General features: G+C 45.4%; 1 protein-coding gene across 1 annotated transcript in view; it reads right to left on the bottom strand.

The window, feature by feature from the left end:
* Positions 1–316: 316 nt before the first annotated feature.
* The window catches only part of LOC132832959 (uncharacterized), a 50,776-nt gene continuing 27,276 nt past the window's right edge, over positions 317–23,816 (bottom strand). Inside the window, exons 14-24 of the mRNA XM_060851206.1 lie at positions 17,354–17,672; positions 15,707–16,060; positions 14,385–14,669; positions 13,021–13,140; positions 12,284–12,310; positions 10,087–10,113; positions 8,379–8,399; positions 7,897–7,917; positions 6,039–6,065; positions 4,133–4,159; positions 317–3,193 (exon numbers count right to left, since the gene is read on the bottom strand). Coding sequence (XP_060707189.1) covers positions 2,625–3,193; positions 4,133–4,159; positions 6,039–6,065; positions 7,897–7,917; positions 8,379–8,399; positions 10,087–10,113; positions 12,284–12,310; positions 13,021–13,140; positions 14,385–14,669; positions 15,707–16,060; positions 17,354–17,672 — 1,797 coding nt within the window. The 3' untranslated portion in view covers positions 317–2,624. The remainder of the gene's footprint in view (positions 3,194–4,132; positions 4,160–6,038; positions 6,066–7,896; positions 7,918–8,378; positions 8,400–10,086; positions 10,114–12,283; positions 12,311–13,020; positions 13,141–14,384; positions 14,670–15,706; positions 16,061–17,353; positions 17,673–23,816) is intronic.

A 23,816-nucleotide genomic window follows, 5' to 3' on the forward strand; every position in this document is an offset into this window, starting at 1 on the left:
CTTATGGAAATTGGCAAAAATGGCAGGGTAGTTGAGAAATGAGATCTTGGAATCAGGGAATAAAAGTGTTGATAGAAAAGCCTTGACATGCACCCAATGGTTTCTCTCTCATTCTGTGTTTGGCTGCCTGTACAATCACAATTCCAGGAGAGTCTGGATCAATCCTGGAGGATTAGTGTCTTGGCTTTTCCCCCTGTGTTTCAGTGTGGATGCAGTAGAATAGAGAAGACTTTCCAACTCCAAAAATTCATTTCTGTTTTATTAAAAATATGGAGCTTAGTCCTTCAAAGATTAGAATAAGCAAATAACATCTTTTACGTAGTAAAACATTAAAGGCACTTCACAGGATTGGAATCGTACAAAACACAGCATCAAGCACAATGGATTGATGATATCAGATGGTCATTAACTCAGTCAATGGAACTTTAAGAGAGTCTTGAGTTTTGAAAATGTGGCAGAGGGTTAGAGGTAGTTGAGAGATGATCCCCAATGATGAAGTGATTAAGAGCAATGTCACCTCTCCAGAGGCCAGAATAAGATAAACAAAGACGTCTTTTTTTTGGGGGGGGTGTGGGGAGGGGGAGTGTCAGAGTTCTGCGACTGGGGAAGAATATACCAATGGGAAGGATTGGTGACACATAGATGGATTTAAAAATAATAATGAGAACTTTAAAACCTGGGAGTCAATGCAAGTCAGCGAGCACTGGGGCCAGAGGAGAACGGGATTCGCTGCAAATAGAGGACCCTCTGCAGTTTTGTGGACAACCTCCGATTTATGGAGAATACTACGTGAGGGAACCTGCCAGGAACACACTGGAATAGTCAAGCCCAGAGGTGACCAGGGTGGGGATGAAGGTTTCAACAGTGGATGAGCTGAGATGGGTGTGGAATCTGGGGCTGTTATGCCAGTGACTGACTACTGTATATCCATATGCCTGGTAACAGTCTGAGAGGAAGTCAACATGAAGTCAAATATGACAAAGATTCCTGGCTCTTTAGTGAAAAGGGAGTGAGGTGGAAGTAGGCAGTCTTTTTGAGGGTGCTTGGAAGCTCATCTTTACATTAGGAATGAGGAGGGTGTGCCAAGCAGGCTAAGATAAAAGGTAGGGAGGAGGGACTTGGGGGAGGGTCGTAGGGAATGCGATAGGTGGAAGGAGGTTAACCTCCTCTCCTCCCTACTTTTTATCTTAGCCTACTTGGCACACCCACCTCATTCCTGAAGAAGGGCTTATGCCCGAAACATTGATTCTCCTTCTCCTTTGATGCTGCCTGACCTGCTGCGCTTTTCCAGCAACACATAGTTAAGCTCTGATCCCCAGCATCTGCAGTCCTCACTTTCTCCGAGCTCATCTTCACATCAAATCACGAGCAGACTGGAATTATCTGAGATTGTCGTCATTAAGGTGACACACGGATCTTATAACTCAGGAACTGCATTTGGAGTGGAAGTGAAAACAATGGGTTCACTCATCCCAAAATTTAATTGGAGAAATGTTCTTGCTCACTCAGGACTGGCAATCCTACTAACTGCCTGATCATTTAGCATCAGAACAGGGGTCAAGAGAGCTGGGCAGTGAGGGGGAGCAGGGGATTGTCAATGTTCAGAGGAGAGTTTGTTGGATAAGGACACTAAGCGCTAGTCGCTGGCCAAGAGGAATGGTGAGCAGTCTTAGCAGACAAGAGCAGGGACCCAATACTGTTACACTTTATGTGGTTCAGCCAAATAAGATGGCAAATGGTTAAACCACTTGTCTAACTCATCTGAATGCTCTAGGATAACAGGGCAGGGATGAGGAGCAGATTGGGCTAATGACCATGGTGAGAGAGAGAGAGAGAGAGAACAGTAAGTTACAAGGGGCATTGAAAGCTGAAGTGAATTGAATGAAAGGTCTCACATGTTCAGAACCATGGACTTTTGGAGCAGGTAGAAATTGTCTTTTGGATTGAAATCGCCAGAGGAGCAGAAATTCAACACAAAATGTGCAAGATGGCCTCTTACTGTGCTTAAAATAACTCATCTTTCTAAGTTTAGTCATAGTTCGGTATGAGCTTTAAACGTTTAGTTCAACATTCAACACTTAACTGCAGTGACAACTAAATTTTGCTTTACAGAAGGAGTAGATGTATTAGTGTTAGATAAAGGAGCATTTATAGCTCAAGCAGAGACAGGGATATTAATCTGTGCCCCAAGAGCATTAATCTGGTTACTAGTCACTACCAAAAATCATCGTCTCCATTTATATCTGCACCATCTCAGCAATTCTCGTGTTTCTCCAGCTTCCCCTTAAGCAGGTTATTATTCATTTCAACTGCTCCATTAGGAATTATTAGGAATTACTTTTGAGTCATGGCACTGATGTTTGGTCTAGTACATTGCCTTTCAAGTTAATACCTTCAAGATGGGAATGGGCCTGAGTAGGGCGAGTGTGACCCATTCTCACATGGGGGAAAGGGCTCAGCATGTACAAACTTCTTGTGTCAGCCACACAGGTGCCAGTGTGGATTCACTTCGCTGAGCATGACAAATCTTGTAAACCATTTAAAAATAAGAATGGCAATGTCCATGTCACTTATTGTCATCTTGTTCCCTTTGCAACAGTGAATTAGTTTCACTCCTTCTCGATCTAAATTGTCCAAGGCCCATCGCGTAAGGTCTGCTTGACACTAGACAATGGGGAATTAAAGGGGCAGATTGTCATCTCCTCCCGGGATCCCCAGGGGCTGAAGAATGGGTAGATCTTCTCCGTGAATTGTGCCGTGAAGCTATGGATTAGCACCATGTGGTCGGCATCATAGAAACGAACTATCCCCTCTTCACAGTTCAGGTAGATGCCTATTTTCTGAGCCATGGTCTTGTACTCTAGGGTTTCAGGGCTTATTTCATTGGCCTCGTAGGTATCACCCCGCTTCCCGATGGACCAGTACCCGTTCTCCGGGCTCAGCGTGATCCACTCTTCCCTGGAGATGGACTCTTTGGCTACTCCCAGATCCCAGTCCGGCTTGTTGCCCACCAGCACCTCCCAGTATTGGCTCCCGCTCTCGTACCCTTCTTCCGCGATCACAAAGAGCCGGGAGGTGAACCTCTTTGGGCTTTCTGGAAGTTCTTGCCAACTGTCGCTGAACGTCACAGTCAGCCGGTTCTCGGAGATTATCAGGTAAGGGTTGGCAGTCTCCGGGTCGTAGGTCACAGGTACTGTCAATACAAAAGGAGGTCACAGGTCAGGAGGTTTTTGATGGCAATTGTCCACAAATCACTGATGTGAGTGGGCAACTGGGAAAGGGTTTAAAGAACCACAGCGCAGGAGAAGGCCATCCAGCTCATTGTGAGTGTGACAGCTCTTTTATAAAGTTATCTGATCAGTCCTCTGCCTTTTCCCTATGGTCTCAAGGGAGGTTGGAATGGATTGAGCTTCGATCAAGCCCTGTATGCCGCACTGTTCTGGGCACCAGTACGTAAGGAGGACATGGTAACCTTGGAGCAGATGCATTACAGTTCCACCAGCATAAAACCAAGGCGCGCAGGATTAAATCGATCGGGTTTTATTTACCTTAGACGTAGAAAATGAAGGAATGTTCCAACTGACACATTTAATATCTTTATAGGTTTTGATTGGAGGGAGACAAGGTGAAACACTTCCCCCTTGTTGTGCATAGGGGTGGAATATACAGAGAGACAGAATCTCTAATTCCAAACAAGGCTGTTCAGGTGTCTATCAGGAAGCAATTTCTCTCACAAAGGATAGTGGAGATCTGGAAGTCAGAGGGAGCCACAATTGAAGCAACATTTTTTCAAAACATTAAGAATGGCCTTCTTCAGTTCATGTGCGGAGATTGAGGCGATAGGGACAAATTGTGTACAAACTGGATCAGTACCTGAGCGGACTGTGCCAGGTTTTAGTGGGTCAAAGAATGAATGATTGGCTGGGGAATGTTCCTGCTGTTTACATGACGCTGTGCGATCGTAAACAGCCAACTGCAGCAACTCTCAAAGGATGGCCTTCGCAGCTAAACACCCGCAGCACAGGCAGAGTTCTGGTTATCTTATACCTGAAGGGAGGGGATCAGAACTCCCAACACGATTCCCAGGAAATGAGGGAGGAATGCGACAAAGTGACTGGAAAACCTTCCTCACCTGCAGCAGTGATGACCCTCTCGGCAGCTGAAAACACAGAGAATCAAAGTCAAAAGGTCATCAGGCAATTTCAACAACCCCCACCAATTCAGCTTGACTTGTATCACAGCAAATAACCACTAACACCCGCCACACAGCTTAATGTGTCCAACAAACATCAGGATCTCTTGAGGTCCACAAGGAGTATGAAGGAAGCGGAAAAGAACTTAAACAAAAAGTTAAGGGGGCTGGAAGGGGCCATGATGTATGCTTGGCAAGTACGAACCAGGAGAATGCCGAGGCATTTTATAGGAGCAAGAGGTTAGCTTGAGAAAGGGTAGGTCCGCTCAAGGACAAAGGAGGGAATTTGTATGGAGCCAGAGGAAATGGACGATGTCCTTAATGTGTACTTTCCATTGATATTCACCAAGGAGAGGGACATCGACCGTGGTAAGGTGAGAGTGAGGGAGTGTATTGCTGTTCTGGGTTTTGACAAGGGGTGGGGGGGGGGGGATGTTGAGGGAGTGGAGAGGCAAGTGAGGAGATTGCTGGGGCCTTGACAGAAATCATTGTATCCTCTTTAGCCACAGGCAAGGCCCCCGAAGACTGGCTAATAGCTACCTCTCTGCTCCCACCCCCTCTCTGGCCTATCACCCTCACCCTCATCTCCTTTCACCTATCGTATTCCAAGCACCCCTCCCCCAAATTCCCTCCCCCCTACCCTTTGTCTCAGCCCACTTGGCACACCAGCCTCACTTCCTGAAGAAGGGCTTATGCCCAAAACGTCGATTCTCCTGCTCCTCGGATGCTGCCTGGCCTGCTGTGTTTTTCCAGCACCACATTTTTCAACTTCATCAGTTGGGTATTGAGTACAAAGGTTGGCAAGTCATGTTGCAGCTGTACAAGACTTTAGGTAGGCCACATTTGCAGTACAGTGTACATTCTGGTCACTACACTATAGGGAGGATGTGGAGGCTTTGGAGAGAATGCAAAAGCAGTTTATCAGGATGTTGCCTGGATTGGAATGCATTAACTATATGGAGACGTTGGGCAAACTTGGACAGTTTTCGAGAGAGCTTCAGAGGATGATGAGTAACCTAATAAATGTATATAAAATTATGATGAATATGGATAGTCCCAGGGTGGAATGTCAAATACTAGGAGGCATAGATTTAAGGTGAGGAGGGAAATGTTCAAAGGACATTTGTAAGGCAATTGTTTTTAAACATTGTAGGTGGTAGGTACCTGGATTGCCCTGTCAGAGGATGTGCTAAAGGCAGAGATGATGGCAAAGTTTGAGAGGCATTTAGACACACACACACACACACACACGGAATACAGGGATATGAACCACATGGAGGCACGTGGGACGAGTTTAGAATGCCATCATGGTTGGCAAGGACATAGTGGGCCGAAGGGCCTGTTCCTGTGTTGTATCATTCTATGTTCCATCATGCAGGATGCAATGTTCTGGAAACATTGAAACAGTTATTACCTTTCTACTAAAATGGAGGAAGGATTTTAGTGTTCCCACAGCAGAGATGTTGCTGATTGGAAACAGTTGAGTCCTTCTCAAGGGATGGGCTTTGTTGGGTCAATGGGTTTTCTGATTGGTAACTTTGGCTGTCAGGGTGAGGACTGAGGAGTCCCCTTCCTGGTGCAGGTATGAGGCTGAGTAACACACCAAAGGCACACAGCCAGACTGATAACTCCTAGCTCTACCCTACACCTTCAACCAACACCATCATCAAACTGTTACACTGTAAAAGGATGCTATTCAGTCCACTGACACTAGCATCTATCATATGTTCAATGATATGGGATAACGCTCTACATTGACCCTCTGTGAAAGTGGAGGGAATTGTGTTCAGAGATAGAGAAACACTGAGGATTTACTCAGTGCTACAGCAGCTCAGTTAGACCTTACCTGTTTGACACAGTTTCTTCTCTTGATCTGTAATGAAGCAAAGATATTTTTATCAATAAAGCATTAGCTCAACATTATATCCAATCACAACAAGACCACCAGTCAGCAAAGCCAATTACACCTATTGCCATCTCCAAACACTGACTGACCACACCCAGCCTCATCCTTTTATTGCTGAAACTCTCCTCCATTCCTATGTTACCTCAAGATCAGGCGATCCTGATAACACTCCAACACGATCCCTCGGTAAACGGATGGAGACAGCGAGCAACAGAGAAAGAGTGACAGAAAGAGAGCAAATGTATGAGGGAACAGACACAGAGGGAGAGAGGCAGACAGAGGGAGGAAGGGTGAGAGGGAGAGGGAAAGGGTGAATGAGAAAGATAGTGAGGGAAAAGACAGAGTGCGACACTCAGTGATGGAGAGAGGGAGGCAGTGGAAGAGAGGCATACAGAGGGAGGCAGTGGGAGAGAAGCAGAATGAGGGCTATACACATCAGGTCATACAAATATATGCCTCAGGAGAAGGAGCAGGATACAGCCCCTTGGGTCTGTTCTGTGCATTCAATGGCTGAATGGATTCATCCATATTTCACTCGACCCTTTCTAATCACCTTTTACCTCCTTCTCAGCAAGAATCCAGCAACATCTGCCTTCGTGAGATTCAAAGTCTGAAGTCACATGACAGCAAGTTATAGTTGCCATGTTTATTTGAAATGCTGCTCCTTTGTCAGGTGAAGTCCTGGTGAAGGAGCAGCATTCTGAAAGCTTGTGAGTTCAAATAAAGCCTGTTGGACTATAACCTGGTGTCATGTGACTATGGATTTTGTCCACCTCAGTCCATCACTGGCACCTCCACATCATGACAATCATAGTATTCAATTACTCTGTCTGAGGAAGAGATCATGATCCTCTCTGAGACTGACACATGAAGAGAGGCTGAATCACTTAGGATTATATTCACCGGAGTTCAGAACAGGACTAGACCACGCTAATGCTGGAAGGATGTTACTGATGGAGATCGAAAGATGTGGGCCAAACTATTTAAAATTGAGATGAGGAGAAATTCCTTCACCCAGAGAGTGATGAGCCAGTGGAATTTGCAAATACAGACAGCGCAACTGAGGCCAAAACTTCACACGATTTCAAGAAGAAGTTGAAGATAGCACTTGGGGCTAAGGGGATATCAGGAACAAGTGGGAACAGGCTACTGAGTTGGATGTTCAACCATTATCAACATAAAGAATGTTTAAAATCACATGCCACCAGGTTATAGTCCAACAGGTATACTTGGAAGCACTAGCTTTCAGAGTGTTCCTCCTTCATCAGGATAACCACCTGATGAAGGAGGAACACTCTGAAAGCTAGTGCCTCCAAATAAACCTGTTAGACTATAATCTGATGTTGCGTGATTTTTAACTTTGTCCACCCCAGCCCAACACCTACTCCTCCAAATCATAACAAAGAATGGCAGAACAGGCTCGAAGGGCCAATTGGCCTACTCCTACTTCCTTCGTTTGTAAATAAATGCTCCAGGTCCACCAGACAGATACAGGCCATTCAACCTATCAGGTCTATCTCAATGATTTCCTCCAACATTGGGAACATTTTTTCCACGTGTACTGTATTGAACCTCCTTTCCAAATCTTAACAACTTTGATTTAGAAGGCTCCTTGGTTAATGGGTTTATCCTCTCAGGTCTCATTTTCCAATTCCAAGAAAGACAGACAGAGAGAGAACACCAACATGTATTTAACTTGCAGCTTAAGTTAGAGAAATGTACCCGGGTTCAGCCACAGAGACAGTGAGAATGAAACAGAGAAACATCTCTCTCACATTAGACTGAGAGAGTACCTTACCTAAATTAGCATGGGCATTGTCTGTGAGAAAACATAAAAAAAAACTTAATTAGTGATGGGAGAGAAATAATCTTCATGCTTGAGTTTACAAATTGACAGAAAACTGGATCAAGAGAGGCTCTCATTGTCCAGGGAGAGATAGAGAGATCTTTCATTGAGGCTGACTTTGGATCTAGATCAGATCTTGGCCTAGATCTGACCTTGAATTGCCATCAGATCTCAGTATAGACCTGGCCTGGAGCTTGACTCAGATCTCTGCCAGGAGTATCACAGCATCTGGCTCAGAGCTGTGCCAGTACTAATGCAACATTCAGTGGCCCACACATTTACTGTCCACTAAAAGATAGGTCGTTCCTGGGTTTGGGATTGGAATGTAGTAATCCCAATTTAAAAAAGACAGAAACCAACAGAAAATATCCACTTGGTGAGGTGGATACAAGTCACCTCAGTGGTCAAGAAAAATCCTGAATTAGAAAACTCACCAACATCATTCTGAAGTTGCTCTGAAAAGGAAAAGAGAAAAGACATGTCAAGGATGTGCAGTTACCATCAGTTCAGAGGGGTTTTGCAGTGCATTTTACAGAACACACTGTTGCTACTGAGCACCAGAGGTGGAGGGAGTTAAGGACGTGATGCCAGTCAAATGGGCTGCTGTTTCCTGGAGGGTGTCAAGCTTCTTGTCGGAGCTGCATTCATCCAGGCAAGTGGGGAGTATGCTACCAACCTGACTTGTACCTTGTTAGTGGAATAAAATTAAAACTTGTAACAGTTCTCTTACACTTATAAATGGCAGAGATCATGATCTCTTTCATTTGAACCCTAGAAAGATGGTACCTGTCTCTCAACTACACACCTGGATCAGTGTCCCACTTACCCAAGACACCTCTGTAGGGGTACCTCAGGATGCTGTCCTAGGCCCAACCATCTTTACCTGCTTCATCAATAACCTTCTTTCCACCTGAAGGTCAGAAGTGGGAATGGTGGCCAGTGACTGAATGATGTTCAGCACCATTCACGATTCCTCAGATACTGAGCACAGACCATGTTCAAATTCAATGGGATCTGAACAATATCCAGGATTGGGATGACAAGTTGGAAGTAACAGTCACACCACGCATATACCAGACAATGACCATCACCAATAAGAGATAATGCAACCAATGCCTCTCGAAAATTCAATGGTTTGCCATCGGTGAATCTCCCACTATCAACGTCCTTGGGATACCAATGACTAGAAACTCAACTGGATTCACCAAATAAACCCAGTGGGTACAACAGAAGGTTCAGAGCCTAGGAGTTCCACAGTGAGATACTCATCTCCTGACTCCACAAAGCCTGCCCATCATCTCGGAGAAACAAGTCAGGGGTGTAATGAGATCTTCCCCACCTGCCTGAATGAGTGCAGCTCCAACAATACTCAGAGCTCAACACCATTTAGGACAAAGCAGCCCTTTGATCAACACTATATCGACAAGCACCCAGTCCCTCTACTACTGACGCTCAGTAGCAGACCTGTGTATTATCCACAATATGCACTGCAGAAATTCACCAAAGATCCTCAGATAGCACCTTCCAAACCCATGACCATTTCCACCTAGAAGGACAAGGGCAGCAGATACACGACAGCATCACCATCTTCAAGCGCCCATCCAAGTTACTTACTATCCTGACTTGGAAATATATCATTGTTCCTTCAATGTCGCTGGGACAAAATTCTGGAATTCCCTCCCCAAGGGCATTGTGGGTCTACCTGCAGCACATGAGCTGCAGCAGTTCAAGAAGCCAGCTCACTACCACCTTCTCAAGGGCAACTAGGAATGGGGGCAAGAAACATGCAGGCACAGCAGCAATTCCCGCATCCCATGAGTGCATCAAACAAAACTGGCTACAGCGAATGCTCTGGGACACAGTGTCCCACTGGCTGCAGGGGTCTCCCTGGGACATACTGTCCCACTGGCTGCAGGAGCCTCCCTGGGACCCACTGTCCCACTGGCTGCAGAGGCAAAGAGCTTTTCAACAGTAAGCTTCATTCATTTTCAATGATAATACTGTCGGACCCTCTGTATGAAACACATCTTGGGCTGAGTGCTCTGTGACCCTCTGGACTCACCAATTGTCAAAGTATAAATATTTGTGAGATCGAGGGAACACTTTCAACAGAAGATGGGAAATGGCTGAACTGATTCTTACCTGTTCGTTTTGATAAATCTTTGAAGTCTGCAATGAAAAGATTAAAAATGAATGGGCAACTGTGCTCAACATCAACAAATACTCTGTACTTAGAGAGATTCTTTAATGTAGTAACACATCCCGAAGTGCTTCACAAGAGTGTGTTATTGAACAAAATTAGACAGTGAGCCAAATAAGGAAATACTAGGGCAGCTTTTCAAAAGCGTGTACGGAGTGGTAGGACTTTGGTCGTCTTTTCAGAATGCTGGAGTGTCAGAGTGGGTCTTTCAAAGCCCAGGCATCAATGATGGAGTGATTAAAATCCAGAATACAAGGTTCTGCGAGACTGGGATCCAATGGTTGTCAGCGAGCACAGTTAACTATTGGCAATTAACCATTAACCATCAACGAGGTTTGGCAGTCCAGCTCAGGAACAAGGATGGTGAATTAGAATACAAAGGTTTTGGACGTTCAGTGAGATTAGGATCTCTCATGCTGCAATGGTAGTGCTCCTACTTCTGATTCGGAAGCCTTGCGTTCGAGTCCCAACTGCACCAGAGGTGTGCCACAACACAACGGGACGGGTTGATGAATAGTATCTGGAAACTCAGAGTACGATCCTGGCCTCAGAGTCAGAAACCAGAGATCAAATCCTATTCCAGGACTGATGGTCACAGAAGGGACATTGATAAGATGAGTGACTATTAACCAGTAAATCCTTCTAACATCCTTACGACAGGCGCTGAGACTGGGAGAGTCTCTTGGTTGGTCACATTCCATGCAGAGAGATCCCCTTCAATCTACAGCCTCTCACAACCTGTTCCCAGAAAAAACCAAGTTCTGGGAATAGACTTGGGCAGCCTCGCACACTGAGGAGCACACTAGGGGAATAGAAATCATAGCTCAGCTACACAAAGCCCTGGTCAGACCTCCGTATAACACTGTGTTTAATTCTGGGCACCACACCTTAGAAACATGTGTTGGTCCTGAAGGCAGTGCAGAGTTGATTTACCAGAATGATACCAGGAATCCAAGTGTCAAACTGCGAAGAGAGATGACACAAGTGAGAGTTGTTACTCCCTGGAAATAAGATGGGTAATGGGTGTTTGATCAAAGTTTTCAAGATATTAACGGGAACAGTGAGTAGCCAGTTCTATTGGTTAGAGAGACTCGGGTTAGGGAACAGAGGGTAGAAATTGGGACCTGATTTCTCTGGAGTAAAATTTAGAAATGCATCTAAGCACAAAGCTGGAGGGAGGTTGGAATTCTCTTCCACAAACAGCAACCAGTACTGAGTCATTTGTTCATTTTGATTGGTAGATTTTTGCTATCCAAAGAGACATGGATCAAAAGTAAATGAAGGTAGGGCACAGATCAGCTACTGACTGGTGGGACAAGGCCTTCTGTTGCTAACTTTCTAAATCATTTTGAAGATGTGGACACCCCTTACTTCTCTCTCAGTGAATTGTTGTGGAGCTGGTGATGAAATGTCTTCATCAGTGACTTCCAGGCTCCATCAGAGAGTTTCGCTAGTGGCACATGTCACAGGTGGGCCCAGATATAAGAGTAGACCAGACTCCAGTCTGGGTATAGGTTCTCCTTCACTGAACATTTGAACAAGGAGCAAATTCAGCCCTTCAAGAATGTCCCACCATTCAGTAAGTATCACCATTAGTAGCTGTATTCACTGAGCGGTCTACATTTTTTTTCACAAAAAACCTCACCAATATTTCTCTATGATGAATTCTTTTCCCTGTCACTGACGTAATATGATCGGATTTCACGGAATCCACTTTCCCCACATAAACTCACAATCTCCTCGATTGTCAAACCCAGAATCTCAACCTCCTATAGCTCGTCCCTGTGGCAATTCCAATTTTCACAAATTCTAACCAAGGGCACCAAATTAGCAACAGAAGTCCTCAAGGAAAAGACAAAACAAAAGATCTTGCTGAAGATGTCAGCATCCACCCAAAGACAGGCCCTCAGTTTAAAGGTCCTATTGAAAAAGGTGGCATCGAGGACACTGCAGTATTCCCTCAGGTTGACCTAGGAGTGAGAATCTTGCCTCTATGCCAGAGTCTCTATACAGTCGGTTTTTAGCCCCTGAGCTGCTGAGTTAGAGATGTGAGATTTAATAATTGGACCAATGTCATACAAGTGACACAGGACAGCTAAAGGGGGAAAGAGGCAAATGCTTAAATGAAACTTGACATACCTTTGATAGTTGGACGTTTGAGCAGCTCTGAAAGAGAACAGAGAGGTTTGTGAATATGATGCACTGTTACATTTTACACACACATGCATATACTATCAGATGCATTCCTGTAATGGTACACAGTCAGGCGATCAACACGATACTTCTTGCATTGTGAGTCAAATCCCATCCTCCCCCCACTTAATCAGAGCCTATAGTAAAATACTGAGTGGCAAATTTTCCTTCACTCTCTGGATACACCGTTCCACCAGCTGGAATACGTTCTTCCCTACTGCACACCCTCCCCCAGTGCCACCACAACAGAATCCAAAGCCCCAAAGACCCCTTTATGGATGTCTGTTCACAATTGCTATAATGTGACTTTAATTCAAGTACAACATATTTTTCTTCCCCCACTTCAACTTTGAAAGTGGCCAGATATTGTCTCCTAATTGCGCCGAGTAACAAAATGGTTCAATTGCCTCTGAATTTTCTCAAAATGGTACCTGTGTGTGATTCAACATACTGCTGTAAATAAGAATGGTGCACTGACACAAAGATGGCGTTCTGTCTCACTATGGCAACCAGTGCCTAAAATGCCTCACATACAAAAAAAACTGCCATCTCACAATTACCACATTTCCTTTAAATGGCACCATGTGTCAAATTGTCACTCTATTTTAAAGCGGGACCTCTTCTTGTAATGACACCCCCTCTCAAAATGGGGCCTTTTTTTGTAAGTGACGAGTACATCATACCTTTTATCTGTTTCTGCTGTTTGTACTGATAGTAACTGGCAGCTGCCAGCAATCCAAGGAGCAAGATGAGAAACACGATGAAGGCAATGAAGAAACGTGACATTCTGGGGAAAAATTCATCTGGAAGAGGAATCAAAAGAAAGCTCCGTTAAATTCAAAGTTATCAATTGGATTGCAGCTCCGATCCTCGGTCACCCCCAAGGAGGCTCCTTGTGTCACCAACAAAGTCTTCCCATCACCAAATCTAACCCACCCGCAAGTGGGGAACGGATTAAGAGCGCACAACTGTGGCCATCTTGAACTCTGGCTGTTTAGAAGTCTACATCATCAGGTGACTCTCTGACTATGAGTTAAGTATGTTCCCAGGAGTTGACTGGGTCAGTCAGGATTGTGAGCCATAGATCAGCTCCCCCTCTTCCTAGCCCTGGAATCATTGAGGGCAAGTGTGAAAAGGAACTCTGCCCTGATGGAGACCAAGCCTGATTCCGGATTATATTTACACCACAGTAGGAGTCAATTCAGCCCATCCAGCTTGCACTAGCCTAATCATCCTCCTAACCTTGAATAGAAGCAAAATACTGCAGAATTATGAAAACCGAAACAGACGCAGAGAGAATGCTGGAGAAACTCAGCAGGTTTGGCAGCATCTATAGACAGAGAAACAGTTGACATTTTGAGTCCGACATGACTCTCCTTCAGAAAAGCAGATGACAAAGTCAGTACAGAAGGTGTGAAGAAATTTGAAAAGGTGGGACCCGAATGGTGACCTCAGAGGGAATAGAACACTCATCATTAGCATCATACTACATCACAAACAAGGCATCTGGTCAACTGAGAGCTAACCACAGGATGTTCCCATGTATCTACTGCCCTTGTCCTTCTCGATGGTAGTGGTCAAGGACTTGAAAGGTGACATCTAAGGAGCCTTGGTGATTTACTACATGCATCTTGTAGACAGTACACACTGCTGCTCCTGCACGTTGATGGTGGAGGGGAGTGGATGTTTGTGGATGTGGTGCTAATCAAGTGGGCCACCTTATTCTGGATGGTGTCAAACTGCTCGAGTGTTGTTGGGGCTGCACCCATCCAGGCATGTGGGGAGTATTCCATCACACTCCTGACTTGTGCCTTGTAGATGGTGGACAGGGAGACAGGGGATGAAGTTACTCATTGCAAGATTCCTAGGCTCTGACTTTGGGATGTAATGCTTCCTTGGAAATCAACTGAAATTCCCTCTGGACAGCAACCACTGACATCACCAGAGAATTTAAATCGGCTGTGAAAATTTTCAGGAGTTTCACAATCGCACTAGAAAACATGCAATCTCCCCTTTCTGCAGCCAAGTGCACAGGCACCTCACTGACCTGGGATGCTGAGACTGCTCTGCCGTGAGCTCTTCAAGATGGCACTCTTCACTAAACACCTGAAGGTGTTGCTCGAACCAGCTGTCACCTCAATGCTGCTTGAGACTTCGTACAGGCCATCCGCTGTCTTCGTCGATGTCATCCTTGACCTCTCCGTCATGTTCTTGCCCTTGCCATCTTCCCAGTGCATCATGGGAACTGGGTACCAGCTGGATGAATTACAGTGCAGCCCGATTTCATCGTGCTGGTATCCTTCCAATCGTATCACAGGACGCTGGCCGAAACCTACAACAAGAAGAATCATTGGTCACGAGGAAGGAAAGACTGGGGCAGACTGAGGCCACAAATTTTATTCGACGCTAACTCTCTCTGTGACAACAGACCAAGAGGTTAAGCCAGTCACTTCGTGAACTTCGTGTCACATTTGATGGAGAGCTGAGTTTGTGCCTTTAGTTTGCGACCCTTACTAAAAACAACCATTTCCATCTCCGCAGCCTCACCCCATTTTAACTGTTCCAGCTCATCCTCACTGAAACCTTCTTCCTGATTCCCTTAGCCCTGCCTTTGGTATGTCCTTCCCACATTACACCAAGTGAACTTGAGGTCATCCAAAATTCAGTTGCCCGTGTCTTCGATCAAAAAACTAAAGTAGATGTAACATAGGTTTGGCACTCCCTCTGAAGCAACAGTACCTCCCTTAGGTCAGGAGACCACAACTACACACAATGCTCCAGATGTGGTCTCACCAAGGCTCTTACAGCCGGAGTAAGACATCCCTGCTCCTGATCTCATACCCTCTCACTGTGAAGACGAACTTACTATTTACCAAGAGAAACCAATCACTTTACACATCAACAACTCACAATCCAACACCATTGATATCATACTTGGCCAACCTGTTTTTCCCATCATGTACAATGTCACAGTTACCCACCTTATCCTGCAGTGGCCATACGTTTGCCCATTAACTCAACTTCTTTAAATCTCCCTGAAGGCTCTTTGCTTTCATCCCTCATCATTCATCAGCTCACCGGGTTGTACCAGCTCAGGCAGCAGGGTAGGGTGAGTGAGGGAGGGGGAACAGAGGGTGGAGAGGTTGTGGAGGGATGTGTAAGAAGGGCTGAGGGGTTGGGAGTGGTGGAGGGAGGTATAAGGGGAAGGCAGGCTTGAAAGGCGTGGAGGTGGTGTGGAGGGGTTGGAGGAGGTATGGAGGCATGGAGGAGGAGTGGGAAGAGGAAGGTCAGAAGGACATAGAGAGTGAGGAAGTGGGTGACCGAGCGAATTGGTCGATCCCACGGGCAGCTGCTCCCATGGGGACTTACTCGTGGCCTTCAGCTTCATGGGTGCCTGCTCAATGAATCCCCTGGACTCAACCATGCAGAGGTAGTCTCCTTCATCCTGCAGCCGGACATCTCGCAGTCTGAGAGAGACATTCCCCTGGTTAAACTCCTGCTTAAAGAACTCTGTCCTGTTCCTGTACGCCGGAGCAGGCTGTTCCTCCACATTCAGCCCAAAGGTGTAGCTGTGGATGGGCACGTGCTGCTCAGAGTCACTGCGAGCCCATTCTATCTTCATGCCCGGTAGGGGTTTCTCTGGGATCAGCTGGCATTCCAACACTGCCACCCCACCCACCGAGGCGATGATTGGAGTTTCCGGGCCAGTGACTCGGAACACATCTGTAAAGAGATGGGGAGAAGGAACAAATGGTCAAACCACTCATTCATAAAAAAGCAAAAACAATATAATTATTGTGTCTTGTTATGGGCCAGACCAGACTGCCTCAAAATATGTTAAGAAGGTAGGCTAGGCAGCAAGGTGCCATGTTCCAGATGCAATATGATTGGTCAAACCATGCAATATTAAGCCAAAGTTTATTCAAACACTACAGTTAAAGTACAATCAAAGAGGACTTGGAATAACTTAAATCTATTGGAAAACACATCAGAACAATAGATACAGTAATTATTACTAATTAACTGCTCCAATATAGTAGCATCCCATTAACCCACCCCTTGGCAAAAGACAAATTCAGAAAACAGATTTTGTCCCACATGTAATCCAGTAGCCCAGGAAGAGAACCCCCAGCTCCTGGCTGTATTGAGGGAGGGAAAAAAAAATTGCTTCCACTTCTTCAAGACCCAACAGCAACTGCTGCTGAAAATGAAAAAAACTGAAAGTTCTGTGGGTGAGCGCTTGACCACACCCACTCACACTGTTTCTATTAAACTAACTTTTAAAAAATTTCCAAGGCTTCACAAACTCTTAGAAACCGTTCCTCCCCTGTTCTCCCACGTCTCTTTGTAGAAGAAACCAGGACAAAATACATCTCTTAAAGCTACAACATTGTCATAGTTCACATAAAATAACATGCACTGACATCTTTTGACCTCTGCATGTCCCAAAACAGTTTTACTGCTGACAATGCTGTAATGTAGGAAACACGGTAGCGGTCAGTTTGCAATGCATCCGAACCACTGCACTGCAGCCTCTTCCCATTCCCTGAATTCTATCTTGCCATCGTTAGCAGTTGTACCTTCATCTACTGAGGCCCAAAACCTGGAAATGCCCTCCCTGCCCTGCAGGGATTCTATGATTGATTGATTTAGTGTTGTCACATATACCGAGATACAGTGAAAACTATTGTTTTCCGTGCTGTACACAGATCGTACCATTCAAAGTGCATCTGCACAGCAGAACGGAGTGTAGAATACAGTGTCACAGCTGCAGTGAAGGTGCAGAGAGAGACACAGAGAGAGATCAGAATTAATATTTGAGAGGTCCGCTCAGAAATGTGAAAATCACTCTTCCCAACCCCCTCTCTCTTCCTTATTTAAGACGATCCATAAATTCCCTATCTCTTTGACCAGATTCTAGATTACCATTTTTGATGGCACACGGTTTCACATTCTGATTGGTAGCGCTCGTGGGACAAGGACAAACAAGAGGTTTCATCAATATTCAAGACTAACCTCCTACACTCTCCAAACAATCTCCTGGCTGTTCCACAGGCTTTGCTAGGATTAGGAGTGCAGTGTGGGAGAGGCAGCACTGCAGCGCAAGATGTAGATCCCTGTAAATACAGACAGACTCCCAGAGGACACCCTGTAAATACAGACACAGGGCCCGTGGGCACCCTATGTAAGTACTGACATGCTCTTTAGGAGATCTCTGTAAATACTGACACAGTCCCAGAGACGATTGTAAACACTGACACCCTTCCCGGGCACACCCTGTAAATATTGGCACACCCCGAGCCCAACCTATATGCGGGGAGGCGCAGAAGAGAGCCTGTTAAAGCCAGGAGAGCTTAAGAGCTTTAAAAATTAGATGGCGTTCACATGGCAAGGACTGTACAAAGGCGAAACATGTTTGAGGACGTTAACAGGGAATACATTGAGTAGTTTAGCATATTAGTTAGAAGCCACACTCTCATTGGAATTTAACCGGAGTTGAGTTTAACCTGAGCGTCACCACACCTTAGGTAAGGGGTGAGAATGAGAATGCAGGACCTTGATGGTGACCCTCAGTCCATGCTGATTGAACCTGGACTGTTGGCATTACTGCACCAAAATGTTCAGTCGATGCTGATTTTGGTTTGTTTTGAACCTCCTCAAAATGTGAAAGCGTGTGCAGCGACCCCTCATAAAGCTGGCTGAGAAATCGTCATCTCTTTTTAAAAGTTTTTGTTGTTCTCTCCGGGATCCTGACTGAAAGCAATTGGCCTGTCTGAAGATGAGCTCACGGGTCGGTATGGAGTGAGGCACCGAGGGAGTCTCACCTGCCAGTGCAGAATGGATCCTGAGGAGGAGAATCAGACACAGCGCCCCACGCTCCATGCTCCCAAACACCTTCAGCAAAGCTCAGAAGCCTGTCCGTGCCAGCCCTGAAAGACAAGAGATTTTTATCAAGATTCAACACTAATCTCCTTCGCGAATTCACATGATCTAACCTTGCTAGCCAGTGTATCACGCGGAACCCCTTCGTAAACTCTGTACAGACAACGTCCACCGCACTACCTTCATCAAAGAGTTAAAAATCACACACCAAGGGGCGGCACGGTGGCTCATTGGGGTGGTACGATGGCTCACACTGCTACCTCACAGAACCAGGGTTCCAGGTTCAATTCCAGCCTCAGACGACTGTCTGTGTGGAGTTTGCACATTCTCCCCGTGTCTGCGTGGGTTTCCTCCCATAATCACCTGTGCAGGTTAGGTGAATTGGCCATGTTAAATTGCCCAAAGTGTTAGGTGCAGTAGTCAGAGGGAATCTAATCTAATCTAAACCAGATTATAGTCCAATAGGTTTATTTGAAACTACAAGCTTTCAGAGAGCTGTTGGGGCAGGATTACATTATTTATAGTAAAATATCAAAGTGTCATACAACTGATACAACGTACTGAACAAACCTGGATTAGGGTTAAGTCTTTGGGAGGTTAGTGGCCACAAGAGAAAATGACTTAGTGGGAAAACAACAAGGGCCTGAGAGAATTCCACAGGCCTGGGTCCAGATGCACTGACTGCTAGTTTGTAGTCCTCCCTCATCGCCCTCTGTCTATCACTGGCCACTCACACCCACCAGTGTGACAGGGCTTTTGCCGGGGCCCTGGGGTGACATTCATCGCTAAGGTCTAGCAGCATTGAAGATTTGTGATCTGGTCGTACTGATTGGGAGGTTTGGCTGTTGTTTTACTTTATAACGAGCTACACAACAACACTGCATCGATTGTAAAGCGCGTCAAGAAATCGATGGGCGCTATAGAAATGCAAGTCCTTTCTGTGTTCCCCTTGGGATTAGCACGGAGTGGGAGGGAAGAGGACTTCGAGAATTTATTAAACTTCGATGCACAAACTAGTCCGAAAACGTTTTTGGGGGAGGGAGACAGGGTTAGGTTAAGTACAGACGGAGTGACGTGACCCGATCGTTTCTGGGCTGGGCCGGGTGGGGACTCTAAGGGGTCTGTATCACAGATGACCCTGAGTCCCCAGGAACCCTGACCTGCCCTCAGAGTCTCTCTCCGGCAAATACCCCTTTACAGTGCACGACGCGGCCGCTGACCTGAACTCTGCCCTTTGTAACTGAACGGAGAAGATGGGATCTGTTTCTGTTCTGTCAACCCGGAAAACGGAGAGAATTCGACATCGTAACCCCTTGTTAATGATACAATCGGCCGCTCAACACCCACCCGCTGCTTCATCAATTGCCTTTCTCTCTCTCTCTCAACACGTTATTTTTTCTTACTTTTCAGCGGAGAATCGACGGGCCCAGAGTAAGGCCAGCGAAATCTTCAACACTTTCACTTTTAAACATCCGTCGAAAGACGGAAAACGTACTGATGGACTTTATCACAGAAGTGAGCGAATCCGGGGACAGACAGTGATTCAAATCCCTCAGCTGGCCTCCTCTCTGAACCCGTGTCCTCCCTCCCACATTCACTGAGCCAGATAAAGTGAAGCAATTGGATTATTTGCTGTCCTTCATGAAGCGCTTTCTCAGCCCACCTGTTCGATCAGGGGTTTTACTCCAATGCAAAGTCGCCATTTAACTGCGAGGCGACTACTGGGGCCTTTACCTGAGGGTCGGTGTCCCTCAGATTGAGGTTCAGAAAGGGAATCCTTCCTGGTAACCTCAGAGGGTGTGGGGATTGAACCCACGGTCTAAGGATCACGCAGTCCGGCAAGCCAGCTACGGACCTAATCCACTTCCCACACTCCACTATTACCTCACGATCAACTGGAAGAGGCCGTTCAACTCATTGTATGGGTTATTATTTCAAATATATACTTTATTCATAAAAATGTATCTGTATTAGACACACAGTCACAAACGAAGTTCGATTCTGTGCAGTAGCATATAAAGGAAACAAACAAACATTGGAATTTGACTCCAATCTAACAAATTGTCATTTGAACCAAACTATTTTTATGTGCATTTGAGACACTGAGAGGGTTCCACAACTGAACACACCCCATAATAACCTTCAGCAGGAAGACCTCAGACAGTGGTCTTTCCCCACTGGGCCTTGGTGGCAGCTGCCCAAGCACCCCTCAGGACATAGTCCTGGACCTAGGAATGTGCCAGTCTGCAACACTCAGTCCAGATTAGAGTAGTTCTGGAAGGCCAACATGTTTCATGTAAATACAGAGGCCAGTCGGCCCATAGCGGAGTAAATAAAGAGGTCAGCGGGCCCAGAGTGGAGGACATACAGAGGCCAGTGGGCTCAGAGCAGAGTGGGGACAGAGACCAGTGGGCCCAGAGCAGAGTGGGGACAGAGGCCAGTCGGCCCAGAGCAGAGTGGGGACAGAGGCCAGTGGGCCCAGAGCAGAGTGGGGACAGAGGCCAGTGGGCCCAGAGCAGAGTGGGGACAAGGCCAGTGGGCTCAGAGCAGAGTGGGGACAGAGGCCAGTGGGCCCAGAGCAGAGTGGGGACAGAGGCCAGTGGGCCCAGAGCAGAGTGGGGACAGAGGCCAGTGGCCCAGAACGGAGTAAATACAGAGGCCAGTGGGCCCATAGCAGAGTAAATACAGAGGCCAGTCGGTCCATAGCGGAGTAAATAAAGAGGTCAGTGGGCCCAGAGCGGAGGACATACAGAGGCCAGTGGGCTCAGAGCAGAGTGGGGACAGAGACCAGTGGGCCCAGAGCAGAGTGGGGACAGAGGCCAGTGGGCCCAGAGCAGAGTGGGGACAGAGACCAATGGGAATGGCCAGTGGCTCAGAGTGGAATGTAGATGGCCAGTAACCTGGAGCAGAGTGGGGACAGAGCCCAGTGAACCCAGAGTGAAGATGGCTACTGCTTGGGAACCAGTGAAGCCCAGTCTGACCACTTGGAAGCTCTTATCAAAAGACTGTAATATCTATTGTTTTAACTTTATTCCTTATTTTGCTAACTTATACTATATATATCTGCAACATAGTGCACCCTTGTTCTTTATTTTATCTACTTTTGTATCTAAGATTTTTATGTAGGATCCTTGTACCTCAGGTGACACCATATGTTAGTGATATTGTATTCTTTTCACTTTGGTAATTTGAGTATACATGACAATAAACCTAATTCTAATTCTAACATTGTTGGTTTTTACATGTATGGCCAACCTCACCAACTCCTCTCTCAACTATGCCACTGCTGCCATCACTTGTCAGACTTCCAGTACTGGATGAGCAGACATTTTCTTCCCTTTTAATTTTGGCAAGACTGAAACCCATTATTTGCAGTAATTCTTACAGAGTGTTCCCTATTCCATCTCAGTGTCGCATTTTCACCCCTGAGTTTCTGCCCACATGTTTGAGCCATCAATTTCCACCTCTGTAACAGTGCCCAGACTCAAGACTCGATCCAGCTTATCAATTGCTGATCTATCCAAGGAAAAAAATCGACATCAGTAAATAAATGACAGAGGATCTGAGATCAAAGTTCAAGGTGTAGAAACTGTTTGGCTGGAGCTAAGAAGCAGCCAGACGAAGGAAACATTGGTGGGAGTTGTTTATAGAACATCAAATTGTACTAATTTTGAGAACGTTATCATCAGGACATTAGAGACATATGTGATCTCGATAACAATGAGTGACCTCATTTTGAAAACTGTGTTTGTTGTTTGTACAAGGTGGGGAACCAACTAGGGATTGGCTTATTTTGGATTTAATGATATATAATGAGAAAGGGTTCATTGATAACCTTGCCTTAAATGAAGGATAAAAGGGTGTGTAACCATAAAATATTATATGAGCTTTGAATGTGAGTCAGCTCAAACTGAAAATTGAATGATATGAAAACATGAAGTTGGCTGTGGCCAATTGAGAAAAATCACAAAGATTTGTTTGAAACCAGCAATGCTTGTAATTTAAAAGAAACTACTTCAAGACTTACCACAGATGTACATTCTTCTAAGGCAAAAATGCCCAAAGGGAAAGTTGAATCAATCCCAAGAGACAGCCAGTGGCTTGTAGACATTTTCCAAATTAACCTGTTCAGAGATGTTATAACTCACCTGCTGAGTAATTCAGGTTTGAAACCCAAATTCTTGGGTCAGAGACAGGGAGGCTGCAACACAAGAGCCCTTACAGAAGTAGCTTACAAGAATGCCAGAAAGACTGATAGCCAGAGATTTGGAAAAGGGGTTTGGACCCAGCAAAGGAGGACCACTAAACTAATAATTAAACTGAAAAGATAATATGAATGCAACCCAATGTAAAGCCAAAGCTTGAAAACACCTTTCAAAGTGAGAGGTGGAAAGTTTAAGGGGGATACATGCGCAAGTACTTCACACAGTGGGTGATGGGTGTTTGGAACGTGTTGCCAGCAGAGTTAGTGGAGGTAGGCATGGTAGATTCTTTTAAAGTGCATCTGGGTAAATGCATGAGTAGGTGGGGAGCAGGGGGATACAGATGCTTAGGAATTGACCGACAGATTCAGACAGTGCATTTGAATCAGCTCAGGCTTGGAGGGCTGTACATTTTCTTTGTTCTTTGTTCTAATATGTCAAAAGGAAAAGATGAACAAGGACTAATGTGGACACGTAAGAGTTGGGGGCAGGAGACTGTGCAATGGAGAGTTTAAAAAGGCAGAGAAACCAAACAAGTTAAAGCAAAATACTGTGGATGTTAGAAATCTGAAACAAAAATAGAAAAGGCTGAAGAACCTGAATAATTTTGGAACATCTGTGAAAAGAAAGCAAACTAGATTTCACATTGAGCATAATATAACTCTTATTCCAGGAATAATTAGTTACTTTGCATCTTTCTTCACTTAAAAAAATACAGAATGTCTGCCAGAAATATTAAGTGACCAAGAATGCATGGAACTGAGGAGCAAAAATAAATTAATATTAAAGAGGTTTGGTCTTGGGCACCATGGTGGCTGAATGGTTAGTACTGCTGCCTCTCACAGGGAACTGGGTTCGATTCCAGCCTTGGGTGACTGTTTGTATGGAGTATGCACTCCATCTGCATGGTTTCTGCCGTATGCTCTAGTTTCCTCTCATGCTCCAGAGATATGCAGGTTTGGTAGACTGGCCACAGTATATGTAGAGTTATGTGGATAGAGTATGGGGTGGGGTTGTCTGGGATGCCCTTTGGAGGGTTGATGCAGACTCAATGTCCAAATGCCCTCTTTCCACATCATAGATTTCAAATGTTAACTGGATTGAGGGACTGATAAATCTTCTGGACAATGTGATATTTTTCTTCAGGTGTTGAAGTGGGAATAGAAAGATAATGGGTGCATTAGTGGTTAGCTTTCTGAATGCTGTAGTTTCTGGAAAGGTTCCTGCTAACTGGAAGGAAGCAAATGTAATTGCACTATTTAAGAAGGAAAGAGTAGAGTGAATGAAGAACCACAAACCCATTGGTTTGACATTAGTAGGGAAAATGTTGGAAACTAATTATAAGAAATGTGTTAACTAAACATTTAGAAATTAATGTCAAAATTGTGCAGTCA

Source organism: Hemiscyllium ocellatum, chromosome 35 (genome assembly GCF_020745735.1).
Source record: "Hemiscyllium ocellatum isolate sHemOce1 chromosome 35, sHemOce1.pat.X.cur, whole genome shotgun sequence".
In the NCBI taxonomy this organism is placed as follows: Eukaryota; Metazoa; Chordata; class Chondrichthyes; order Orectolobiformes; family Hemiscylliidae; genus Hemiscyllium; species Hemiscyllium ocellatum.